This window comes from Labrus bergylta, chromosome 11 (assembly GCF_963930695.1).
Source record: "Labrus bergylta chromosome 11, fLabBer1.1, whole genome shotgun sequence".
Lineage (NCBI taxonomy): Eukaryota > Metazoa > Chordata > Actinopteri > Labriformes > Labridae > Labrus > Labrus bergylta.
This window is the reverse complement of record NC_089205.1, coordinates 25,164,238-25,189,958: the sequence shown is the minus strand read 5'-3', so window position 1 is coordinate 25,189,958 and position 25,721 is coordinate 25,164,238. Positions and strand designations below refer to the sequence as shown.

The 25,721-nt window shown below is 43.8% G+C and overlaps 1 protein-coding gene across 7 annotated transcripts in view; it reads right to left on the bottom strand.

Moving 5' to 3' along the window:
- The window catches only part of nectin1b (nectin cell adhesion molecule 1b), a 151,474-nt gene that overhangs the window by 95,944 nt on the left and 29,809 nt on the right, over positions 1 to 25,721 (bottom strand). For all 7 annotated transcript variants that reach the window (XM_065960608.1, XM_065960605.1, XM_065960606.1 and 4 more), the window contains exons 2-4: positions 3,702 to 4,073; positions 1,576 to 1,875; positions 1,047 to 1,164 (exon numbers count right to left, since the gene is read on the bottom strand). In XM_065960608.1, coding sequence (XP_065816680.1) covers positions 1,047 to 1,164; positions 1,576 to 1,875; positions 3,702 to 4,073 — 790 coding nt within the window. The remainder of the gene's footprint in view (positions 1 to 1,046; positions 1,165 to 1,575; positions 1,876 to 3,701; positions 4,074 to 25,721) is intronic.

Sequence of the window (25,721 nt, the reverse complement as noted above, 5' to 3'; positions counted from 1 at the left end):
GCTGCACAGACTTTTCTTTTTCCCCCTCTGTAATGCAGCGAAAAAGTTTGATCAAGACAAATTGTTCAAAAACATTTCTTGCTATCTAGCCGTTGTTTTCCCTTCCATGTCTCCGTGCTTTTATATTCAAACAACATCATTTCAGCATGAGCAACTTTCATGCCGCTACTCAAAGCAGATCAAACCCAGCGGTTATTTAGTGACTCCCCGGGGCCTTGGATACATGTTTGCATCTCCTCCCGCTCATGTATTAGCAGTGATAGTCTCAGAGGCAGAAACACTGATGTCAGCCCTGCGGTATGCCGCCCTAATCCAGGACTCTTTACACCAGCGTTCAGTTTCAGCCGGGGACAAACCGCTGCTCTCTGTGCTCTCTCCTGAGAACACAGCAGCCCTAACAATGACGCTTTTTTTTGACCCTCTTACCTGCATGCAGGTCCTTACACTTCAAAGCGAAAACATTCCCACAGCAAAGCGAGCTGTGGTCTGTTTGCATTTATCTCACGGTATCTGCGAGCATCAGGCAGATAGGGGCGTGTGTTGCTCTGTAATTGGCCCATTGTGCTCTGCCTCAGGTCCTAGTCTTATCTTCATTACATGTTTTATAAACAAACAAACATGCAGAGACACATTTCTGGAGACGATGGAGGAAGCCGCTGTGTTATCTCTGAAGATTACCTTTTTTTGTATATATATGTTTGGAAACAAATGTTGGAAAGGAGCTGGATTCATTTGACTAAGCCATTCTATAAATGGCCTTCCTGTGCTTTAGTAAGCCCTCCACACACACACACACACACACACACACACACACACACACACACACACACACACACACACACACACACACACACACACACACACACACACACACACACACACACACACACACACACACACACACACACACACACACACACACACACACACACACACACACACACACACACAGAAGTTTTTTTTTTTCTAGTAAGAAAATAACACGTAGCAATGCTGTCTTGTCTTGAGAGCCTTAAGGGCATTTTTTAGGGTTCAGTCAGACTCACAGTTTCCACTGGTAGATGGTGACAGGGGGGTTGGCGTCGGCTCTGCAGGTCAGCTGAACGTTCTGACGGTTCAGGTACCAGTTTCCATCAAAGCCCTCGATCTTCACCTCAGGTTCATCTGCAAAGGAAGGAGGCACGATACAGTCAGTCATTTCCTCCACAACATGGTCTGTTTCTCAGACTTACACTACTTTTACAATTGATGTAGTTAAGAGCTGAATACTGTTATTGCACAAAAAGAAAAAAACATATAAAAGTTATTTTCAGAGAAAAACCTTTGCAAAAATGTGATCTTTGAAATGACAAGTAGAAGTTTGGTGCGTTTCCAGCAGCTCATTTGCTTTTTTTTATTTTATTTTTTACTCTGTACAAATGGAAATGTTTGGGAGCTGTGTTTACAAGAGAACTTTGTTGACTGTAAACTGTGGCGATCAGGTTACACTTTCAGCCAGGAAATAACTATCGGGTGTCTGAAAAAATAAAGTCTAAAACAACCTGCTGAGGTTCGAGAAAGAGGATGTGTTCTTACACTGCACGTTGAGCACCACGCTGTCGGTGATCCTCTCGTTCCTGTACGACACGATGCACGTCAGCCTCTGCCTGTGGGTCTCGCGGCTCGGCACCACCACGTAGTTGCTCCGCACGGTCACCGTCCCGTTTTGGTTGCGCGTCTCCTGGAACGTGGCCTCGCCCTTCAACCTGGTGTCCCATTTGATCACGCTCGGGGGCTTCCCGTTGGACGACGAGCAAGTGGCGACGGTCATCTTGCGTTTCTGAGCCCTCGCCACGATGGTGGGTGTCGTCAGGTTCATGCGAGTCAAGGGCCGAGCTGCGGAGAAGAAGAAAAAAACCAAGTGGACGGTTAATCACAGAAATCTTGTGTTTTTCTCTTTCACTTTCCTTTCTCATGCTGGTGTCAAATTTGGTCTTCATCACCTACATCAGCTTTAAAGTGAATTAAACGGAGGGGATGAGAGATGAGAAACAGCGGCGTAACACAAATCAGGGGGAAGTTTTTGCTCCCGTCTCTTCCTCAAAGCTGAAAGCAGTTGTCAAAGCTCTTACAGATGTAGAACCCTCTTGCCTACCCAAATGCACAGTCATCCAATTTGAATCCTTTGTGAGTTGCCAATTAGCAATCTACTCTTGTTACATCAAAAGGGAAGGCTTGAGCTGGAGCGAATGCACAACAGAGAGAGAGAGATAGGCTGTGAAGAGGCCTCTTTGAGCGCTGCTGCTTGGTTATCTGCACACAGGTTTGTGCCGCTCACTGAGCCACACAAGCCTTAAAAAGACCTGAGAGGCTCAGTGACACAAAATGGGGACTCAGAGCTGACAAGCAGCCCTGGCAACAGGGACTACTTAAGCCGAGTGCTTCTTCCCTTTACTGGGACTTAATGGAAAACACACCAACACTTAATTTCTAATTAGGCCTCTAATCAGAGTCAGCGCAAGACCTTTTCAAGGCTGCCTCTTTTCCAAGATAAACTACATCTCCAGGCGCTCCTCCTTTTTTTTCCCCCCACAAGATGAGATTACTCAAACGAATTACATTCTCTGAAGTGGCCTTATTGATTTCCGTCTCACCTGCCATTTTTATTGACCACTCTCTGCAGCACTTCCCTGTTTTATGAAAGCCAAATGGGAAGCGGTGTTAAAGGACACGTCAACCCCGGGTCTTCACCTCATGAATTCATCAGAATGATTTTCACTTCATTGCTGATCATGTACACTCAAAGAAATGTCCTCTGTGGAATAGAGAAGAGCCTTTTTAGATGCTTAGCGGTGCTGCTCATCAATCACAGACTGGGCTCTTGAACTGTAAACAACCTGGTTAGAGCTGCAGCTTTCGCAAACAGAGACGGGACATCTGGTTTGAGGTGTTTCACAGGAATTTCAAACTAGTTTACAACAGAGCCTGTGGCAAGGTAGTGTGGAAGAGAGGGGCTGTGGGTGTTTCTTTTGGCCTTTCACTAAAGTGGACAATGGCCCTTTGTTATCTGATTTACTCAACTTTCTCTGCCTGAAGTCAGAGAGAAACCATATTTAAGAGACACATTGTACATTCCTCTGACAACTCGTCAGGCCAGCAGTAACATGTCCGAGGAAATTACTCCTCGACTGATCTCAACAGTTTCATGTAGAAGCTTGAAAACGACCCAAATGCGAACCGAGGCACGCGGAAAGCTACGCAACCAAAGAGATTCTGATTGTGTTACTGTGTGCCGATTGATTTTTCTGTTTTCCAGAGGAAGCCGGAGAAACAATTTAAAACCCCAGGTGATGACGAACAAAATGTACCACCGCAGAGCTGCCAGCAGGAAGTTTAAATGTTTTTCCTAGAAGATAAAGGCTTTTTGCACGGGGTGGGAAACATTTTGCTGAGAATATTGATGCAGCGGTTAAAGGCCTTTCAAGTTTGTAACTTTGCTTTTTCACAGAGCTGAAATATGTGTTTGAGTTCATTAACTTCAAACTTATGTGCTGCAACGGTTTCAAAAAAGATGTAAGTAGAAGAAGTAAACAAGTTGAATGACATCAACCGAGAACCAAGATTATGTTCTCAAGATTAACTGTTGATCAGTATCATTTAAAAAAAATCGTTTTGTCAATTTTACCATTCAAATGTTTCTATACTTCTGTCCAAGTTCTTACCAAACACGGTGAGGTTGACCGTGTTCTCCCGGTTGCCTGCGGGGAACGTCGTGTACTCGCAGATGTAGGCGGCCTCGTCGGACAGCTGCAGGTTGGAGAACACGATGGTGGTGTCCTCCAGTGAGGGCGTGCGGTGGCGGACCGCCGCCTGCTTGAAGCTAACTCGCTCCTTGAAGGGCGGCAGGACGGACACGCCGAGCGCCGGGTTGGCGATGGCCACGTTCTGCTTGGTGCCGTTGAGCTGCTTCTGCCAGGTGACTTGAGAGATCTTGACCGGTGGGTTACTGTTGATGAAAATGCAGCGCAGCTCCACTTGTGATCCCACGAAGCCCGACTTACTGGAGTCCATCTGTACCATCTGTCCATGGCCAGCTAGAAGAAACAGAGAGAAGAAAGACAAAAAACATTTAATTACGATTAACAAGTGTCCAAAGCCGAGCAAAGCACTCCAGTCAATAGCAAGTACATGCCCGGAAAGCCAAGGAGTCAATTCAGCCTGGTAGGTAGTACATGCACGCACAATGCTCTCGCAGTCTACCTCATGGATTCAGCCACACACTCCTATTTTGCTACACAGCCTGTCCCACATACATCAGTGTAAAGAGTTGCTACATGGTGGAGGTTTTTTTTGTGGAAAAGCAGCGGGAGTTATTAACATAATGGGCACATCCATACGGCCCCGTCTCTGAGCACGATGGTCCTGTTTCTGATGAGATAGAAGGGGCCGAGCGAGAACCAATGCATCACTAATGAATGAGTACAAGGGCAGTGAGTCGGAGCCAAGTCATCGTCTGCCGCTCTGCCCTCCACCCACCCGGCAACACACGGCCGGACCGTTGTAATTTTAATTACTTTTTTTTTACTCAATAATACTTCAATGACTGCCTGAAGCTCCCATTAAGAGAAACAATGCGGAGTCCAGTGTAAGCACTCAATACACTGAGAACACACACATAGGCTATATTTAAAAAAAAACAGTAATTATTTACTGTCTGAAGCTGTGAGGAGTTTCAAAGAAGCAGAGCTCAATTATTAAAGACAGGCCTGCTGTAAAGTCGCCTGTGGTTTGGACTTTTATAAACATGTTGGCCTCTCGCTAAACTCGATTGTCAACTTAGCCGTTCCTTTCTTAGCCTCTGCTTTTCTTTTAGAGCAAGAGCAATTAGCTGAGGAGAAAATAAACAAAAGAAGAAGTTTATGATGAATCATTCCCTAAAGTCCTTGATTACACAATCAGTCAAACATGTGCTTGTTTCAGCCACAGATTTTCTGCGTCTTTGTGTTTAATGGCGGCATTAGTAAGTGCTAATGCTGCCATTAAACACGCTAAAGGAATAAACATTTACCATTCGAGTGTAAAAAGATATTTGAAAGGGTGACATGTGGAGTCAGAGGGCTTTGAGTGCTCGTAGACAAAAGAAAAAAATGCTTTTACCATTTAACTCATTCATGAAAACTGGCTGATCGAAATTGAAAGAAAATATTGCAGCCTTGGTATACTTCTAATTTACTCAATTGTTGGCTGTAAATGCAGAAAAACAGATTTGATTTCCAGGTGACCTGGGGTCTGAAAGGACTGCAGTCTGAACAGATGTGTTACTGAAGTGCTGCAGGGCTCCTGCCTCCTGTTTGTCTCCGACACATCTTTGTTATCTCAGCCTCTGATTTATGCTCCTTCCCAGGTGAAGTCTGATGATGTCCCATTTCCTGGTCGGACAACCCCATGGCTGGGTGTTCGTATTTACAACCAGCCTCGGCTATAATTATGTCCTATGGATGGGCCATGGACCCACAGGAAGAAGGACTGAAATCCATCCGTTAATCACGTCGGACTCGTAAAGCCACCACCAGTGAATCAGGTCATAAACGGGGAGAAAAATACGCCGTGGCCTCAGGCGAAGGTGTGGGGCTCAAATACGTGCGCCACAAACACAGCGGCTCTTTAACGCTGAGTTACTGCATGGCGATGATGGATAATCGCATGCGTTCGGAGATAAAGTTCCCACAGGGGGCTCTAAAAGTGTGTAAGAATACGCGAGAGAGATCCATTTATGCATACACCCACAGAATACTGTATCTGATGGAGTCTATCTTCACATGGATCTGTAGCCGGGAGGAGGAGGGGGAGGCGTGTGTGCATGCTGGCTGTCACACTGTTGAAGCAGCAGCAGAGAATGTTGTGAAGGGATTTCTTATTAGAAATATAGGTAGGCAGCCCGAAGGACACCACAGCAAAACATATGCATGGAGAGAGGAGCGAGTTGGCGGAGAGTGTGGCTAGACGACCATTAAGGTGAACATTGTACTTCTTTCCATCCATCACGGCGGGCACACAACTCTCAGGCCCGGGAAGCAGTGCATTACCACAGAAAGGCAATTTCCATCTATTGTTACGTGCTTTCACTCAAGTGCAGCCGCTCCTGCCTACCTCTAATCATATGAAATAACAAAGTGACAACCTTTTGAAGTTACTGAGTGCACATCATCTTTCATTCCCGTCCTGACCACATCAGCAAGACTCTGTCTATAGAGATTTAAACTTGGGGGGATTTGACGATGACAGATTGATTCCCTAATACAGTTTGACAGGGAGGACTGGCAACCTTGTCATCCGCACCTTGAGGAACACCTGTGTCCTTGTGCACCTCAGGGCGGGGCTTGACTCCATTTTTATCACAGCTTTGGATTAGCCGTCCTGGCAGCTGTAGTGTGATATTTCTTGAAATAGCAAACACAATTCACTGTCTGACAACACTGGTTAAAGTTTAATCTTAAGTTGGAGGGAAGTGAGGGGGAGGGTGCTGTAAAAAAAAAAAAAAAGTCATAAATATGCACCTGGTCGGATCTCATCCCCTTTGTTAAAACAATAGTGGAAGGGGGCTGGCTGTGTGAGGAGCTGCAGCCCCTCCCTCGCTCTGCCCTTCATTCTCTGAGGCTGATGCTCCCAGCTCAAATAGAACCAAATAAACAGCAGCTCTCGCAAATGGAAACCAGAGGAATAGGCGTAATTACAAAGCCACAGAGTCTAAACCCCCGCCCCCCCTCATTGAAGGACCTGGGGCGCCCACGGAGACCCCTTTCACTCAAGGACTGGAGGAGTCCTTGGCTGAGCTCGGAGTCGAGCTGTAATTACAGACTACACCACAGAGTGGCAAAGCCATGTGAGAGCAGAGCCACATACATGCAAGAGGCATTAAGACGGTAGATTTAGTGAGGCTTATGAGAGGCAGCGGTGCACAGAGGAGCACAGCAGCAGAAGAAGAAGAGAAAATGAAGAAGAAGAAATGGGCGAAGAAGTGGAGATGCAAAACTGTGAGAGGGAGACAGAGAGTGAGAGAGACAAAAGAGGAAGGTGGGGCTTCAGGGAGATTTGTAGGTGTGCTGTTGGTTTGAGTCTGGCCCGGCGTTGGCGTTTGAGCTGCTGTTGCTTTGTTCTCACACTGACAAGAAGGTGACTGGGGGGACAGTCATGCTCCAATACACCTGAGGCTACACACTGCTCTGACTGATGCCAGTAAAGAGAGGAGACCCATTTCTGGGAAGAAAATCAGCAATAGGACAAACAAACACTGCAGAAAAAGTATGCCCAGGCTGGCAGGATATAAGAAAAAAAGAAAAAAAAAGAAGAGTGGCTCGATTCACTCCAGGTGAGCTGTGTGGATCAAGGGGGACATAAGGGGAACTATTAAAACAGCTGCTGTGCCGTCTGGCCCTGTGCTGATAGCAAGAGAGTCACAAGGCCTCGGCACAGCGCTGTGCACACACATTCAACTGTAATACGATCCGGCCCGTCAGGCAGCAAGGAGAAGCATGTGCTTTGTGTTGTGTTTGCATATGGCTGCATTGGACAGTGTGCGAGAAAAAAAAACAGCTTTCATTCAAATAACCTCCATAATGTTTGTGGAAAATATCCAGGAAAAAAAACAAAAAAAGGAAAACAACACTGCAGGGTTAATCTCCACCGCAAATACTTCTTCTGACAAATGCTGAGGGTGCATGTGTTTAAATCAATCAAAGATTTTATTACCCACATGGGAAAACAAATACAGACATGAAAAACAAGCTCCATTCCTTTCTGTAACAAATCAAAAATGAATGAGAAACATGACATTAACTTTTCATATTTGCCTTTTTGTCTGTGTCGCAGAGAAAAGAGAATCTAATGAAAGTTTCATGCTAAATATACTCCATTCATGCATCTTGTTTGTTCCCACATATTCTTCAGTATAATGTAAAAGCAGGCCTTGTTCTACATATGAAACAAAACAACACTATACAACTCTACACTGAAAAGCCCCGCTCCATCCTCTAAAGCTCCTTCTCCATAAAACAACTGCTATTTTGGCAGCTCATCTCACAAACGGATATGTAACAATATTGCCTTTTTTTTTTCCCCTCTTAGCTGAACTGGCCAGCAACCAATAACATTTCAGAAGACAATTATTGGCTCGTTTAACCATTACTTTGGCCCGGGCTCCTCCAACAGAAATCCATTTGTGTCCCGAGTCACATGAAGTTCAGAATAATTCACCTCTCGCTGCGGCAACGCGAGGGGAGGCAAAGATTAAATAGGACTCGATGCATATTTTAGAAGAGGCACTCATTAATGTCTTCTATTTAAAGCTGCACCAGGCAACTTGGCAAAGAGTCGCTCCCAAATGGCAGCGAGACGTCGCCGTTTGAAGTTTTGAAGACTTCAAAACCCAGAAAAATGTGTAATGTGATGTCATTTATCCGCATCCTTTTTTTTTGGACTTAACTGTTGTCTTCTCAGCAGCTTTTCAGGGGCGGAGAAAGTGAAGCGTGAAAACATATCACTTTTCTTTTTCTCTGACTGTGAAGATCTGATGCTTTTTGTCCAACGGCAAAATGTAAATTAGTTTGAATGTGCCAAAGCTTTAACAACAGAGTTTGAAGAGATAACTGTGTGTTTTTTTTTTTTCCGCAGATGCATCAGCCATATTTTGGTCAAAACATGTTTCCAAGTGCCGCTCCAAAGCTCACCATCGGGAAGACACGTCATCTCCTCGTGCTCGATATGCTTTTGGTTGCTCTTTTGTTTCTTAAGTGGGATGCTGGGAGATAAAACATGGCTTGAGCCACTCGGGATAATGACTGTTTAATGAAGCCCCAGTTCCCACGGCAATGGCACAGGCCTCTGTGCTCCCCTATTCAAGGCCACACATGGGGTGTTTAGGGGGAGTCCAAATCTTCACACAAAACCCCTCCCATTAGCAGCTTGTTTATTCCCCTGCTGGAACATTTTTCATTCTGGTTTTCAGGGGGCTCAACCAGCGGCATTTTGCATGTGTTATCAACAGATAGAAGTGCTTTCTAACACAAGTGATGGTATTACACTATGGGATAACGGTCTCCCTGTGTTTAAGGCTTCATCAAATCCAGATACAGGGCCCTTCATTTAGCTCCAGCAGCCATCTTCTCTGTTTAATGTTGCTATTTGTTGACTGTTACCGCACAGCTCTTTGATTTTGAGTGTCGCAGAATTTGTTTTAATCTGCACTCGGCACTATTTGATGGTGCTTCAGCCGGGTCTCTTGGGTAAACACTGGTGTACCTGCCAAAGCAGCTCTCTTTACCCTCCATCTCCCCGAGCAAACATCCAACTGCAGAGGCAGGCGAAAAGCTCGAGGTAACAGATGGTTAGTAGACCTGTTCCTCATTTTCCACTCTCTGGTTCAAATTTGAAATAGGCTTTTGTACAACACACTCGTTCATTGATGACAATGTAACATCTGCTGCGCTGTAAATTTTAATGATTATCGGAGAATATTTATTATGTTAGGCAACTTCCCAATCTGGGAATGCTCCATGAAAGGCGCTGTGAATTTCATTTTTTTTTTTTTACTATTCCCAGAGGCGGTTTGTTTGGAGGGGGGAGAAGAGAGTAATGACCGAGCGAGGCAGCACAGTCGTGGGTGTGTTTTCCAGAGGGGTTATAAAATTACAACTTTCAGGTTGGCAGCGCGTAGCATTAGCCGCTCAACCATACGCAACGATTCTCGCCTAATGTAGCTGCGTCGTCTCTGAGGCAACGAGAGGTTCAGAGCACAAGCCCACACACACACACACAAACACACACACACACACACACTCACACACACACACACGCCCCTCAAGCAGCTTTAAGGCATTTCAAATGTCAGGGGGGATGCATCAGTCCGCCTGCAACGGAGCTTCTCATCCGGATTCAGCGGGATAATGATTCATCCTCGAACGAAACACTGGAAAACACTGCTACTCCATTTTGTTAGCGTACGGTTTCAAAGAAACAAACACTGATGACACGGTGGAGGAGCTTGTGCCCTCTTTGGGAGCTTTTTACTCTCATCTTCGTATTTAATATATACAGTGAGAAACAGTGCCTGCAGTTTTTCCTGTAATTATTGCTGTTATATTCTGGTCTAAAAGGAAATATGTTTGAAGTAATCTGGGATTTTAGTTGTCTTTGACCGCGGCAATGACAAATAAAGCTGGGCCAAAAATAAAGCTTTTGCCCTAGAGAGAGCGGCAGAGAGGGAGAGGGTGAAAGAGAGAGAGAGGGAGAGAGAGGAGCACATGCATTGAGTGTAAACACAGTATCAGGGAGCTCTGACCCTCCTCCCTCTCCCCGCAGCTTAACTAAACAAGGCCATCGCGGTTTCGGTTCTACGACACAAAATAAACAGCCCTGATGTTACCTGGCCAAATGGTGAGATGACATCACCAACTGATACCAGATAGAGAGCAACTGTCAGTAAACAAAAGGCAGCATACAAGTGGAGCGGAGTGGAGTGGAGGGAGAACCCCCCCCTCCCCCCCTCCCCCCTCCCCCTCCCCCTCCCAGACATCAACCTGGTAAATGAATGACTGCAAGCGTTTCAGTTCGTGCTTGTTTGACTGAAACTGAGGGCTGAAAACAGGGAAGAGATCCAGGTGTTGAAAGAGACAAAGTCTGGTTTCACAAATAAGATGTTGAGCAGCTACATAATTACATGTTTTATTGGACTCAAGCCAACCAGACAATTAGTCACTACAAAGCCACAGAGTGTGGCATGTGTGCTAGTTATTATTTAATAATTTAAAAGTTTCCCCTCGGCTTTTCAAAGTGGGGGGGCAGCAGCTGTTGGACGCCTTAATAAGAGGGAGATGATCAATAAATAACAAGGGCTCCTGTAGAGTGATGCATTATGGTTTCCCAGACAGGCCGCGCCCCGTCAGCTGCAGGTATAGGCTCAGGGCACAGGGGAGATCAGGGGTTACACTAATGTGATGTAGAGGATTTGTGGGGGGGGGGGGGAGTGACACGCTGTGGGTCAGACGTGATGAGCAGATTAGAGCACTCAGGATATTAAAGCGGAGGCGGAGACCGTGCTGCAGGCAACACACCTCCCGTGGAAATCTCAGCATTAGCACACGGTGACACAGAAGCTTCGTCCACACCGCCTTGTGACTCAGTACACAACACAGCTGCTGCAGGAGCTGCTGGGATGCATGTTCAAGGAAATTCTCTTTTCATCTAGATCATTCATTCATGTAAAAGTGAACTAAAGTTAAGTTACACTCTTATGTTAGATGTACAGGTAACCTTGGTCTTGAGTAGTTGATATCTGCTAAATTTAATATTCAAGCCACTTAAAAGTCACAAATGTCATCTTCTGGCCAACCTCCCAGAAGTGAGGATTTGTTGCGTTTGTCTGTTATATTTGTTTCCATATGTTTGGGTTTTTGGACTGTGATTAAGCCTACTTAGCCAAGGGAATTCTATTCATTAATTAATTTAAAAAAAAAAAACATCTGAAAATAATTGACAGAATAAGAGAATGAATCATTTGCTGCAGCCTTTGGTTTGGACAGTTGCCTACATCCTCAAATGAGTCAGTATTTAATGCTGTTTTTCAAACTGTACACACAAACATCTTCACTGAGTAGGCTTCAAACAATGACACACGTGGGACTATCTATAAGGATGCTTTCAGAGTGGGACATATAGAACAGGGGGCAGTGAGTCAGTGAGAGCCCGTACAGCAGCAGCAGCAGCAGCAGCAGTAACCTATACCTCTGTTATGCACTCTGTAAATACAGCAGGAAATGCATATATAAAGTCCTGCCAAAAAAAGTGCTGAGGAAGAGTCTGGCCCGGGACAACCATGCATGACAAATCCTTCTCTCACACCATCTGTTCCATTGTCCAAAAGTAAAGATAAGTCTTGCACAAAGTACAAACACAGAAGACTTTGATGTGTTTGAGTTGGACACTTGAAGATTTTTCAAAAATCACAACAATTATTCTGGATGAAACTGGATGATCAGTTATTGGCAGCGCATGAGGAAGGGATGGACAGCCTGGTGAGTGAAATGACATCAGACAGGTGTAAATCCACACACCTCCATCAAGGTGACCTTTAGAAATACTCAGTGAGGACATAGAGTATAATTTTTGGCGTCTGACCTGTGTTGACCTTTAGCTGTGAGTTTTTTTTCTGCCTCTTTTTGACAAAGGCCAGTTGATATCTCACGGGCATGCAGGAGGTAGGAAGCCCCCCCGGGTGGGTAAACAGGTCCAGTAAAAGCATAGCAAGAAGCACTGTTGCATGACCAGTGGCTTATTAAACCAAGAAAAAAGAGTGCACAATCAATATTTGATTAGAGTCACTTGTGATTTTCTTTCAGACACTTTCCCTCCACATTATCTCCAAACAGCCCCCAAAGATTTCTTGAAAGAAATTAATGCTGTGCACATCATACATTTTTAAAGAGGTGTGGAAAAAAAAACAGAAGAAGTGGCTGTCATCAAAGTGCATCTCTAATTGTGGTTGGGACATAAACAGGACAGCAGGGGCAGCGAGCAGCAGCTCTGCTTGTTGTTGCTATTTTTCTCCAGCATTGCTGGTGCAGGCCATTTATACAGCGGCTCCATTAACATATAGGAGAGGGAATTCACACTCCAGCTGGAGTGGGCAGTGGGCTGAAGCCCCAGTCTGCTATCAATTAACAAGCACACTTAGTATGTGTCTGCGTCATGATCACCGTGGGACTCTGACAAATGCTGCACATTTGCACAAAACAAGTGTTGTCACCCTCGCCCCTCTTCAGCCGATTACCAACCTGCTCGCAGCATGTGATGGTCTTGGACTGCAACATTGCATGCAACCAGCAGCGGCAATAAAATCATCTTCCCAGTAGCATCAACCTAATACTATAACCAAGCAGTCATGCCTGTGCACGTGTACAAGGAATTAAGTAGAAATAAACACGATTATGAATTTCGCCCTGCAGTCACATCATTTTGGCATGGATTAGCATCATGTTCTCACTGGAGAAATGGATGTGCACAGTTACTTAAGCTGATACACTTAGATATGCTATACTTATTCAGCCCTGGACATGTTATCTAACCTTTTTTTAAATATTTTTTCATACATGTAATCCACATACATTTTTATTCCTGTGGTATTTGAGCGTTCGGCTGCACAATCATCACGAGGTGTCCGGCGTCGTTTTGTTGCAGGTTATTTTGCTCTGATTTCTCTACAACAATGCCTCTGGACTGATTTCCTCTGACACACAAAGTTGCAGTACACGCATCAACATCAAGTCTGACATGTAAACAAAATGACAAGATTGATGCTAACATGTGGCAGAGGTGGCTACATGGGAACACGCAGCATTTTCAGCATTAATGTTGGGAGGCTGGCCTGTGCCAAATTCTCCTTTTTCATGTGTGTTTTGATCAGAAACCTTCTACGAAATCCAGCGGTTCTAGGCAGAACTCCGAGACCAGGCCTGAACCGTTTCCTAAACCACGACCGCAGCCTATCTTTCCAAGGCGGGTAAGGGCTTCATGTTCCACATACATATAACCGTTGGAATGCTCACCACATCTCAGGACAGTGTTCATATTCTGCTGCATGTGCTTTCCAGCTGGGATCCAGTGTTGTCTTTCCCACCAGCCCCTGACCTTCATCATGTACAGTTCACACAGCTCAGATTGTTTTCTCAGTACATCAAACTCTACACTATAAGGGATAGTATTAGATCTACAGTATCCCTTATTGGATCTTCTAATACCACACCCATTCATCTTTAATGGTTTTGCATCACTAAAGACAGAACACAGGTCAAATGAGCTCCTTTGTAAGACTTAATCAATACCCCAAAAAGTAATTTCCTGGAGTTATTTGCCTGTCATCTGCACCTTTCATTCTTCATACTGTGGCAGTGTTTTTGCTGGAGAGATTTTAAAGAACACATGAAATAACAACACTTAAATGTCTGCAGGGTCTGCAACTGGCCTTTAAAAAGAAAAGCAACTGGCATGGAGACATGTCTAGGAACCACAAAGCCACAGCAAGGGGAAAGAACAGCCTGAAAGCCGAGTCTGGGTTGGTATGAGTTACTCCAGTCTCCACTGGTTGTTAGAAGTCTAACAATGTGTATTGACACAAAAAAAAACCCAGGACACAGAAACCATTTGGTGAAATCTCAAAGATGTTCACGGGGAAGAAAGAAAAACAGCACCGGTGCTTCTGAAATGTGACTGAAAAGAGAGAGAATGAGAGGTGCAATCAATCAAAGGAATCAAAAATCATGAAATGACTCTTTCCACAGTGGGTGGGTTGTGGGCTTTGGGCAGGAAATGAACTCATAGCGTCTTTTATTACGTGTAGCAGCTAAAAACTGAAGGAGTGGGATTCTACACGTTAAGTAGAGAGTGTTGAATAGAACTGAAACCCAAATTACAAGCGGAAGGGATCAACAATCACTTGCTACCAATCCGAACAATTCAGTTCAAAATGAATGCTAAGTAGCATCCAGATAAAATGAACAATGATAAAGAGAGCCGCCAGCGACAGGAGATAATTGTGCGGTTCAATGCAATTTCAGTGTGGCCAAATTGTAACTGTGACTGCTGTGTGACTGCTCCGCTGACAGCTTGTGCTATTAACTGCAATCAAACCAGCACCATAATTACCCCACGTGTTAAGAGACATTCTGTAGTTAAACTTCACAGCGCGCCAGCTCGGACTCAGAAAATATGCAGGAGGATGCTTTGTGAAGTGAGCCTGCAGGGGATGGAACGGGTCGTGGCTCATGAGGGCTTTGATGAAACAAAGGGAGAGAGAAAGATAGGCCGACAAATCCTGATAGTGTATTACTATTGATCACAGGCAGGGACAGTGAAGCAGACAGTCACAGACAGATTCCACAACTCAATTTGGCCATATCGAAATCTCTGCCCGTCTCTTAACCAATGGAGAGGCATACTTGTTTTTTTTGGGGGGGGGAACGTCTGATTAGCATGCAAGGCTAGTGAAAGACAAGAAGAACAAGCTCGCATGAAGCCAATGTCTTTACTCAAAAAACTCCTGAGGTTTACCCTGAATTTTTCTGCTAGTCCCCTCACAAGATTCCTGTGTGGAGTCGGAGTGAGTGGTGTGTGAACGCAGCAGGATAAGGAGGGGGTGGCGGGGCAGTCATAGCATGCAACCAGTGCATTACCGCTGCAATCTTCATGCACGTAATGGAACTGCGTTATAATCTCTTCTGCTCGCCAGTGGATACTGAGGATAAATCCAATTTGACGATGCATGGATATAAAGGCGTTAAAAATGATCATTACTGCGTTGGGCTTTGCAGCTTTCGTCTGCCACCTTGTATTTCCTCAGTGTTTTTTTTTTTTTTAATCACATCTTACCTCCTGCCTCCCGACCTTCATCTGAAACTCCACGCTGTGAGGGACGTGTGAACAAAGCCACTCTGAAAACGCTCAGGCGCGGGGCTGTTCCTGAAAGTTTCTAGAACATTTTCGGAGTGCAGGTGTGAAAACAGCTCAAGTCAACCTGGGAGCTTTTTGGAGCCACAAATGAATGTTCTCCCAGGTGAAAACGGCTCACGTGGACACCTACAGTTTTGACATTAATAGCCTTTGAAATCTGCTGACAGAGTTAAGACTATACCGCTCTCAGAGACACCAGGGCCCTGTCCAGTGGGAGCCGGGGGGTGAAAAAGCTGCACACAGCAAGTGCAGACTTTCTCCTCAGGGCTGCAGGAGCATTATTTGGAGCTCTTAGCCTCGTGTTGCCCTCCCTTTACTGTGTCCATACTGTGGGCCGCTCATTGTTTGACAGGATTGACAAGCTCCCTGGCAGAGCTGATTAAAAGCTTTAAGGTCAGAGAAGTGGGACAGATATCGAGCGAACACCTGTCTCCTCGCTGTGAGCCAGTCCCCTACTGGGTGTGTCCTCGGCTGGCGCAGGATCAATGGCTCCATTAAGACTCAACCTGGACTTCTTTTTTTTTTTTTTTTTTCCCTCTCCTGACAGCGCTGCTTTGGCTTGCAAACAACCTTTCACCTGAGTCTTCCTCTTCTTGTTCTTCCCCCTTTTATTCCATCAAAAAAGGGAAGTGTTTTTCTCAGTGGGAGATGATCACATTTTCTTCCAACTAAGGGCAGCAGCTAGCCTTTGCTTTAATAAAAAAACATCCACAATAAAATGCAAAAGGACAAGTACACACACGGCAATGTTTTTTTTTTTCCCAGCTTCAGACCTAATTTCATTACGGCTGTCCACATCCGGGTAAAAATAACCCTGAAAGCCCGGATGCCCAGTGAAGATTTGCCAAGGGATTACAGATCATTAAAGAGATTGTTTGAAGTTCACTTGAAGCCTCTCCAAATAAGTTACCCGAATCACAGACTTTATGGTGTCTTGTTCCACATGTGCTCTCTCACACTGTACTTGGTTTGCTTTTTAAGAAAAAAAGAGGGTATCACAAGCTGAAGCTGCTGGTCATGCTCTCTGGAGCCCTGATCCAGAAATGGACATTTCAATTTACTTGAGCCAGAGTTTGGATGATGGTGAATTAAGATATCGGCTCCTGTGGATACCTTACAGATTTCATCCCTTCCACTTACAGCTTCACAGAAGAGAAAAATGCTCTTCTTTAGACATTGTATCTCAAAATTATCTGTGAAATGAAACCCTAATACCACAGCTTTAGCCACGGGATAAGACTTCAAGGGATGGGTGACTTTCACCAAAAAGACATCTCGAACCGCGTCCCACACACCACTCATCACCACTTTCATCTCCCGAGTACTTCCATTTCCGCAGGTTTCCCGGATCCCTCCCCCGCACACTCACCGAGCTGGTCTGTCTTGATATGATTCAGCGGCTGGGCACAGAAGACGCTTTGTGCTGCACTTTTTTTTTTTTTTTTTTATCACATTAATATGTTTTGTAATCTTGTTTGTGTTTTCTGTGGGAAAATAAAGCAGCTGAATAAACCGGCTTAGCTAACAAAGACAGTTTGTAAAACGCTGCCAAACAAGCACTATCACCGTTTCTGACCTGCTCATTTTAACTCTTCTCACTGACAGCCTGTGCTCTGACAATTTTGTGTCAGAATCGTTTTTTTTTTTTTTTTGTTGCACTAGTACGCATCAAGACAGCTTTAATTCACTTGATTAAAATCAATTCACTGTTAAAGCGCCAGTGATTGACAACAAAGGTAGACTGACAGTGAGAGCTCGCTTTTTAAGGTCGCTCATGAACTGCTTAATGACTTCTCACACCAAATAACCAGCTACCATGTACTACAAATCCGAAGAACAACGTTAGCGCTCCATTACTGTGTGTTTCCACATTTAGATATTTGATGAAGATGTAGCACAGATGTAAGGTGAAAAGAGCGAGTTCACACTTGTGCAGCGGTGCTTGCACGTAGGTGTGAAGCCGGGTTCATTGGAGGAAAAGGGTGAGGGTGTTAGTGAAGTGCGAGGTCACATCTCCATTTTGCAGCTGCTCTTTGGCCCTTTTCTCATGTATGCCATTTTCTTTTATTGCGAAGAGCTGGCTTCTCAAGAGGGGTCAGAAGGACGAGAGTGTGGTGTGATGTCCCTGAGCTGAAGAAGCAAAACAATTTGAGTCTTGTTTACTTATTCTTTATCTACTGTTTAAATGATAGTTTCCTAAAATTTCGACTCCTACACCAAATGAGAAAGTGTTGGAGAAAAGCACGTGTACAAAGCTCAAAATTAAATAGAGAACTGTGACACATGTTGACTTGATACTCAAGGTAAAATGATCAAAACCATTTCAGAGGGTATGAGGAGTTTTTAGCTGGTTATGCAACAGACTGAAATGAATGATGTCTCTTTATGACCAATAAAAGTAAACAAGACCATCAGCTAAAGGACATATTTTTTTTTAATGCCTGAAACGGCTGTTCAGGGTAGATGTCAGATGTCAAATGTTTCCTGCCTGCTGCCAAAACAGCCTATTTTTTTTTTCTTACATTTTTCCTCCAAAATTATTTTTCATAACTGACACGTTTGACTGTTCAACGATTTCCGCTGAAAAAAAAACAAAACACGAACTACAAACACAGACGACAAAAACAGCACAGAGATAAGACATACCACTCTGTCCACAGGGGGCGCCAAATCTGCACAAACCATAAGATTAAAGCTACGATTTATTACCATTCAGTTCTGGAAAGAAACAGACGTTCTCTTCTGAGAATTTCTAATTTTGAAAAATACAAGAAGACAGCACAGCAGTTGTAACACCAAAGAGAAGTGCTATTATCTCCACAATCACTTGTAGCAGTTAATGTAATTATATCAGTGACAATTAGAACAATGAGACACAGATAGTTTCTCGTGAGTTAAGGATCACACCTTTGCAGTGCAGTCTGGGTATTTTTATAGACGCTCAGGGAGCACTTACTGTCGGCAGGATTAGAAACGCCACTGTTTTTCTGCTGGAGAGCAAAGCTCATACCTGTTGCCTGGAATAATAGTAGCATGGGTGAACATTTCTCATCGTCTCTGCGCCCCCCCGGACTATAAGTGCTATAAGTGTTCACACTTACTCCCCCACCTCATCATCCCAAACTGACAGAGATGCAGGAAAATGTTTGAGCAGCAATGAGCAGAGTGAAAAAAAGGTCTTGAAAATAGACAAAAGCACATTTCTGCAATGAGGTAAATACAGAAAGTGCTGTCAACTAAAGGTGGGTCTCTGCTCGACATATGGCCCTCATACAGGCCAGGGTAAAATAAAGGGCAGTGAGCTGTGGCAGGTGGATCCCTTGTGGGTACGATCATGTGTTTAATCTCGTTGAAAAGTTATTCAAAATGTTACTTTGTGCGGCGCATTAATCTGCCATGCGCATCGACGGGGTAATTAGAGCTTGTATTCATTTCAAAATGATGGATATGTTTTGCATAGGGAAAGAAAACAGGAAAAAATAAAAGCATTAATCATTTTATCTTTAAAAAAAACAAACAAAAAAAAAACATTGTGCTATTTGAGACAGAAAAACAGCTTCTTATAGGGAATACAAAACTGACAGGACTGTTAGCCTTGTATAGCCAAGCAGAGTATAGAATATACTGTAAGTGCTGCTACATCTACATATACGACTGTACATTCTACTCACAGCACAAGGATACATGCGAACCCTGCACACGCTTCCACTTCATTGGAATAAAAACCTAGAGATTTTGTGAATGATGGAGGCCAGTGGTGAGCTGAAGGACGGGGGCTCTTGAAGCTGCTTTCATCTGCTCCAGCCTGGCTGAAATGTATGCTCACATGCTGTACAGTGACACTGCCGACCCTTCATACATAATAGATGTGTTGGTGTCCGTGAAGCTGCAGCTGCCCGAGGCTAAGGGTTGTTGCAGGGCAGAGACAATAAGACACATTTCTTCCCTGTGTTGTATCAGGCTTGAATGGTTCATGCTAATTAGCAGCCTCTCCAGTGACCATATGTACATGTCTAATGAAAGGGTTGTAGCTAACGATGGTAACTGTAGTCCTGGACTGATTGCTGATGTGTTCTCTTATGATTGGAAAATGATCTCTAACTAGTTCATGTTTTATCTGAGGGGTGAATATTGTTTCCACACCAGCTGCTAATAAGCGATGTTAAGGTTAATGTTTAGGCTTTTGTTTCTGAGGAATGGCAGAATTAAAGGGGAAATGAAAAAATAAAAAAATGCATGTATTTAAACTATGGCTTCACACTTGATCCACTGCGACTCTTCCGAAACAACAGCAGCTTATTAACATGTCGGCTTTTTGTTTCTAATGAAAGAAGATTTAAACAACAAACTCGTATTAATAGCAGATGCATTTAGATGTATCTGCAGTTTTCCTTTTATTCCAGTAATGATCAAAGACATTCATTTCCTGGGAGGTGGGAACAAGTGATGGTGTGCAGCAATTAACAGTGTATTGTTTTCCTATTCCCCAAACAGTTAGTTATTTAGCAATTATCATGCTCGCCATCATTTTTTATAGTTTTCAAATGCAATTTACTTCATGAATACAAATGTCTCGTCCCCTTTTTTTTTTTAAATCCTGTTGTTGTGGGAAGAGAGAATACCACATGAATTAAAAAAAAAAAAAAAAAACTGTTTAATATTTATACAGCCATTTTCTAGCTACAAGCTGATCTCGCTCGGCTGCACTAAAATGAAACTTGTTGTGACCTAGTTAGGAGAATGCCACACGACGAAGCTCGCCCTCTATCTGACAGACTAGCCAAGCAGAAACGGCTACATGGAGCATGATACTTTGCACGGGGGCTCCTTATTGACAGTTTGTTAGCGGGGCGAGGGGGCAGCCAGGTCTGTGTCGTCCTCTCTGGCTGATTAGGAGGCTGAAGGACAAACCCTGGCTGCTCGCAGGAGAGCCAAGGCGGCCGCTCTTTTGTTAATGTGCTGCCACTCCCCTGCAGGGTGAGCAGGCCCGGACAGGCTGAGGCGACCTGCCCCTCTTTCCCACAGCTCAGCCGGCTTGACTTTGCTTGGCTGATGAACTGTGACGGGACACAACTCCAAGGTTGTTTGCGTTGCCTTTTTTTTTTTTTTTTCTGCGGGGAAAGAGTGTGAAACACTGTAGAACTCTGCTGATGGCTCTCAACCTTCATATCAGCTGGCTCGGCTGCACCCGTGACACACTTCAGCGAGCACCTGAAGGATCCCCACTGTCAGGATGTAAGAGAAGCAGCCCGTTCAGCCAGCTGCTTGTGTTTCCTTACAAGAAGAGCAACGTCACAAACCTGCACGGACATGATTTACATTGCACCACCTCAAATGAGTCAGTCCCGTGGTAGCAGATACCGGAGTCCTGAAACTCTCTCCTAACAAAAGTTTCTGAGTGGGGAGCATGTATGTGTGCGAGAAAGATTTCTATTCTTTGAAAATGATTATTCAGATCACTCTACTCTACATGCCATTTCTACCTCAGTTAGAGAGCCTATCATCACCGTTTATGGGTCTCAAAGCGCACTGTAGCTCTTTCTGCGGGTCGTTGTGTGATTAATCTCTCCTCACAGCTGAGAGGTGATACTAAAGGCCCCTTGTGCATGAAAGGTTGTTATTTTGCGCTGCTCTTTTTTTACCTCTGCAGGTTAGAAACATATAAAATACCTCATACCATTACACTTCAGCATCTCCTTCACATTCGCTGAAATAGAATCCAACATCCTGCTGGGGTCATGAAGCCCCGTTACACAGAAGCAATCAGTGAGGCCACTGTTTATTCTTTTTTTTTTTTCCCCCCAGAAAGCTCGACAAATCCTATAGCTGCCAAAGCTCTGCATGCTTATTACACAGAGAAGGCTCTTTAAGTGGTATGATGGATTCCCACGAGATGGATTCTTGTTCATGTTACAAAACGAAGAACACATTTCTGGGGATGTTGAAACATTTTTTTTTTTTTTTTGTGAGTCACGTCTTGGAAAAGGAAAATTTATGCAAACTAGTTCTGTTGTTATTGCTTCTCACTTTCAATAGAGATAACACGCCTATTCTTAACAGCCGGGAGCCTTTTCACTCCTGCTGTATTATTAATACAATCCATCATCACAGGTAAACTGTGCAAAACCAACCACTGGCACTGCAGCATCTTTTTTTTTTTCTTTTTTTTTTTTTACTCTTACAGCTGCTCATGTCCATAAAGATCTTGCTGGAGGGAAGTTGTTTGGATTCAAAAATCCACGTTCAGCACACAGCTCTAGTAAATCCGAGTGATCACACGAGACGGAAAAACACAGTGGCAGAGTGAATGGAAGGTGAATAGCTAACATTATCGTCTCTTCACTTCAAAGGGAAGAAAATACTAATTTCTTCTCGATGGTAGGTTGTTACAATCAAACCAGGCAAACAGTAAGAAAATCACACAGCAAGGCAATTATGTAGCAATCTTCAGTTTGACTGTATAATTATTCTTCCAGCTCAGTCTATCATCCCTGTGAATCCTCTACAAACACTCAGCGACAGGTCCCTGCTGGCCTTCCACATCCACCTAACAAGGGTCGGGTTTCCTCAAAGTTTTCTGAAGTTTCTCTTTTCTTGTTTGTTTGCGGCGATCTCATTTAGCAGACTCAGCATGAGCGGCTGTCAGGGGATTACTCGACGAGATGTGAACTGTTTGTTGGTTTCACTACATAAACCAATTACAGAATGAGGCACCATGAGAGAATTAAAAGTTTGATTAGCCTCAGGGTGGGTGGCAGCTTAATTGGATCGGATAACAGCAGGGCCGCCGATATCTGTGTTCAATGTACAAGGCTATGTGTTTGTATGATAATGCACATGTCTGATAAGAAAGGCAAATAAGTCTGCAAAGGTGTTGGAATAAATACATTTCCTTTTGACTGACCGTTAAGATACAAAACAAATTCCACCATATTTTCAGCACATTTTAGAAATCTGTTTTTATGCTTGGTCAAGCAGGAGTACAGCAAACATTGTTGTGCAATTATGATTCCTCAGTCTACTGTTCTGTACTGTTACACTATATCTTACCTTTTACAGGTATTCCATAACGGGCAACAAAAGCTTTCATTCAGCAAAAGTTAATATAGTTTCACTTAAACACTGAGTGTTAGGGTTACTGTATACAGAATGGACAGTGAAATACCTTTCTGCAAAGTAAGGCAAATATTTAGGGCTCCTAAAGGTCATAAACCCTGCCTCCTCTATATTTACAGATAGGACATGGGTCAAACTATATGATCAGACTGCAGGTCAGATAATATTGGCACGCCGATTTGTGTCCAAGTCATCTTTTCCTGGAGGAGTTTCTTTTTAATTTGTTATTTGATGCTACAAAAAGGTTTTAAATGCCTCGACTGACAGCTCTGTTGAACAATCTCAACAGAGAAAACGAAACAAACACCAACACAAGAGTCGTTGAACTTCAAAACTCCTGAGTGTCTTCTTCAAACCAAGACAAGGATCTGCTCACAGCGGGGAATTTTTGCCTTTTTATTAGCAAGTTAAACATGTGTTTTCGGAAGTGGAAGCAGTGGGACGTCACTATCGCGGTTCTTCCAGAAGATCCTAACTGTGCAGGCTCTGGTTGCCAGTTTGGTATATGTCACCCCCCATTTTGGGATATTTTGGCTTCATCAACAGGAGGAGGCTGGGACATACTGTCCATCTGTATACAATCCCAAACTACACCAGAGTCCATGTGTTTTAAAAGCTGTTTGTAATAAATGTATGTTAGCAATGCTCTTGTATCAACTATAATATTATTTTATTCAAAATTAAGATTATATGACACACTCTCTACATGCAGGCTTAACTCGTAAATGGTTACTGCTGTGACTCGCATATGGCTGCAAAATACAATAGTTCTCTTGATTATGACTTTATGTTGATGTGAAGAGCCAATCACAGCTCGAGCCGTTTTTAGAAGTAAATGAAATGTGATAGAAATGAGAAATAAAAGAAGTGTGTTCATTCTATTGGAAAAGAGCCACACCTATTCAAAGTGGAAAAACAATGAAGACATTATGTCAAAGAACACACAAAGGATTGGTAACATACTGTTAAAGCTACAGACGTTAACATAATTATAAATAGAGGCATTTCTTTTAAAAACTTTTACTGCAATCTCTGGGATCTTAATGTTCTATAGACTGCAAATGCCAGAGGGATAAATTAACTCTGAAGAATATCATTTCTAACCCATAAAGTATGAAAGCTCCCCATATCAAATGATCTAAAAATGATCACAATGCCAAACTAATGATGGCGTTTTAATCATCCAGCTCTGCTCAGTGCCTCGGCGCTGGATCCTGAGTTAGTGAGCCAAGTCTGAGGAGTTTTTGAGTGGGAGAAGCGGCACAGTTTAACAAGTGGAGTGCGGGACATTTTCAGAGCAGCAATGAGCTCGCCTCAGCTCAGTGCATGTCACTATAAGTAAAAACAATTCCACAACTGTGCCATGAATTATAGAAAGCTGCAGCGTTTGGCGCTCACCCCGCATCTGAGGCAACAATCTGACACAGAGCGAGCTGACATTTCTATTTTAGCCACGATGACGTTTGAAGCAAACCCGACATGTTGCTGTCAAGCACTCGCATGACACTTTTCTTCTCCTCATCGTAGCAGCTCGTTATTATTTCCATTCTTTCTTGGAGAATTGTTGCAATTCGTCTTTGAAGATCTTATAGGGATGCCCTTGAACACATTGTTGCGTCTCAAATAAATACACCACATTAAAATCCAAACCTTTCAAGGACACAGGGTTGAGATTAAAGAAACTCTCCCTGCAGATGAACTGCACTTCATTTCAGAGAAATTAGTGGATTATTCTGCATTCGGTTCATGACTTAGTGTTGGGAGTCATTTGGATTCAAACACCCACAGACAGGATTAAAGCAGTGGAAAATAAGGTTCTACTCTATTAGAATTCATTGACCTCAAATGGCCCACTTCTAAACCTGGAGCTGCTAATGAATAAAAACAACAGTCAGATGCATTTCAATTTCATTGTGTCTTAATATTCAATACATTCATCACGAGGTGAGCAGGATAAAGCAGCAGCATTACTGCGTGGTCAGGTGTGCGTGTCCTTCACTGACCTTGCAGGGGTTATCACCCTGAGATTTGGCTCTGACATGTTTACACTGAATATACGGGCTGCTCTGCATGCTTCACAGCCATGTAGCAGCTCCTCTGAGGGGCCGCTGACAGGAGAACCAGAGACACAGAAGAAGAAAAAACACAAAGAAAAAGTAGAAAACCCTCCCTGATTTCATTCCGAGAGGAACATCTTTGTTTTAATTTTCAGTCACACCACCCAAACACTGTCACATCGAAGGATAAGAGTAGCCCACTACTACTAAACAGCTCAGGGACGGCACAATGAGAGAAGGCGGGGGAGTTTTTCAAAGAAAGGCAGGCAGAGACACAAAAATAGACAAACGGTGGGATGAGAACGACACAGATGAGCACTTTTATTCCTCAGAGATTCATTTTATCAGACACCGCTTCTATTTGCCATCTCCTTTGTCTCCTTTTTTTATGTGTTTGGAGAGGTACTGCACTCTACCGTGTGAGTGTGCAAGCGCCCACACTGTAAACAATAAAGTTCCAGATGAAGGAAAAGGTGCTCTGTGAGCTGAAAGTGCGAGACATTTTCAAAAGAGACTTCAACAACAGCGTTTTTCAGGAAAATTAAGAATGTGTTCTGCACCATTAAGCTGGCTTCTAAATTATTTCACTCTATGTTGAAGTCAGTTTCACCCCTTGAATCAACGGTTAATGGGAAAATAACCCCCGAAATAGACCACAGCCAAACACTAAGTGCATTTTAGGACAGTGCTGCACGTCTTTTCCCCTGGGGTACTTTCTTAAAAGCACCCAGAAACACACCTCAGAGGTCATTCAAGGGTGAATTTTTCATGAAGAGGAGCCATAAGCTTCTCTCCTGCTCCCTTTCTGAAATCTGCAAGTACCACACAGATGCTACAGAGGCACACATAAGCCTGTAAGTTTAAATTTCTGCAGATTTGAAGAGCTGAGGAGGGTGAAAAGGGAGAAGAAGAAAAAAAAAAATTGAGCGAGGGAAGCAGAAGGTGGATGCAGAGGACAGAGAGCAGAGGAACATCTGGGGTGACAGATCAAACAGAGAAGTGAGAGGCAGAGAGGCTTGTTTTGCCCCCGTGCAGCGATGGAGGAGAACCAAGCGTGTAGTGCATCAAATT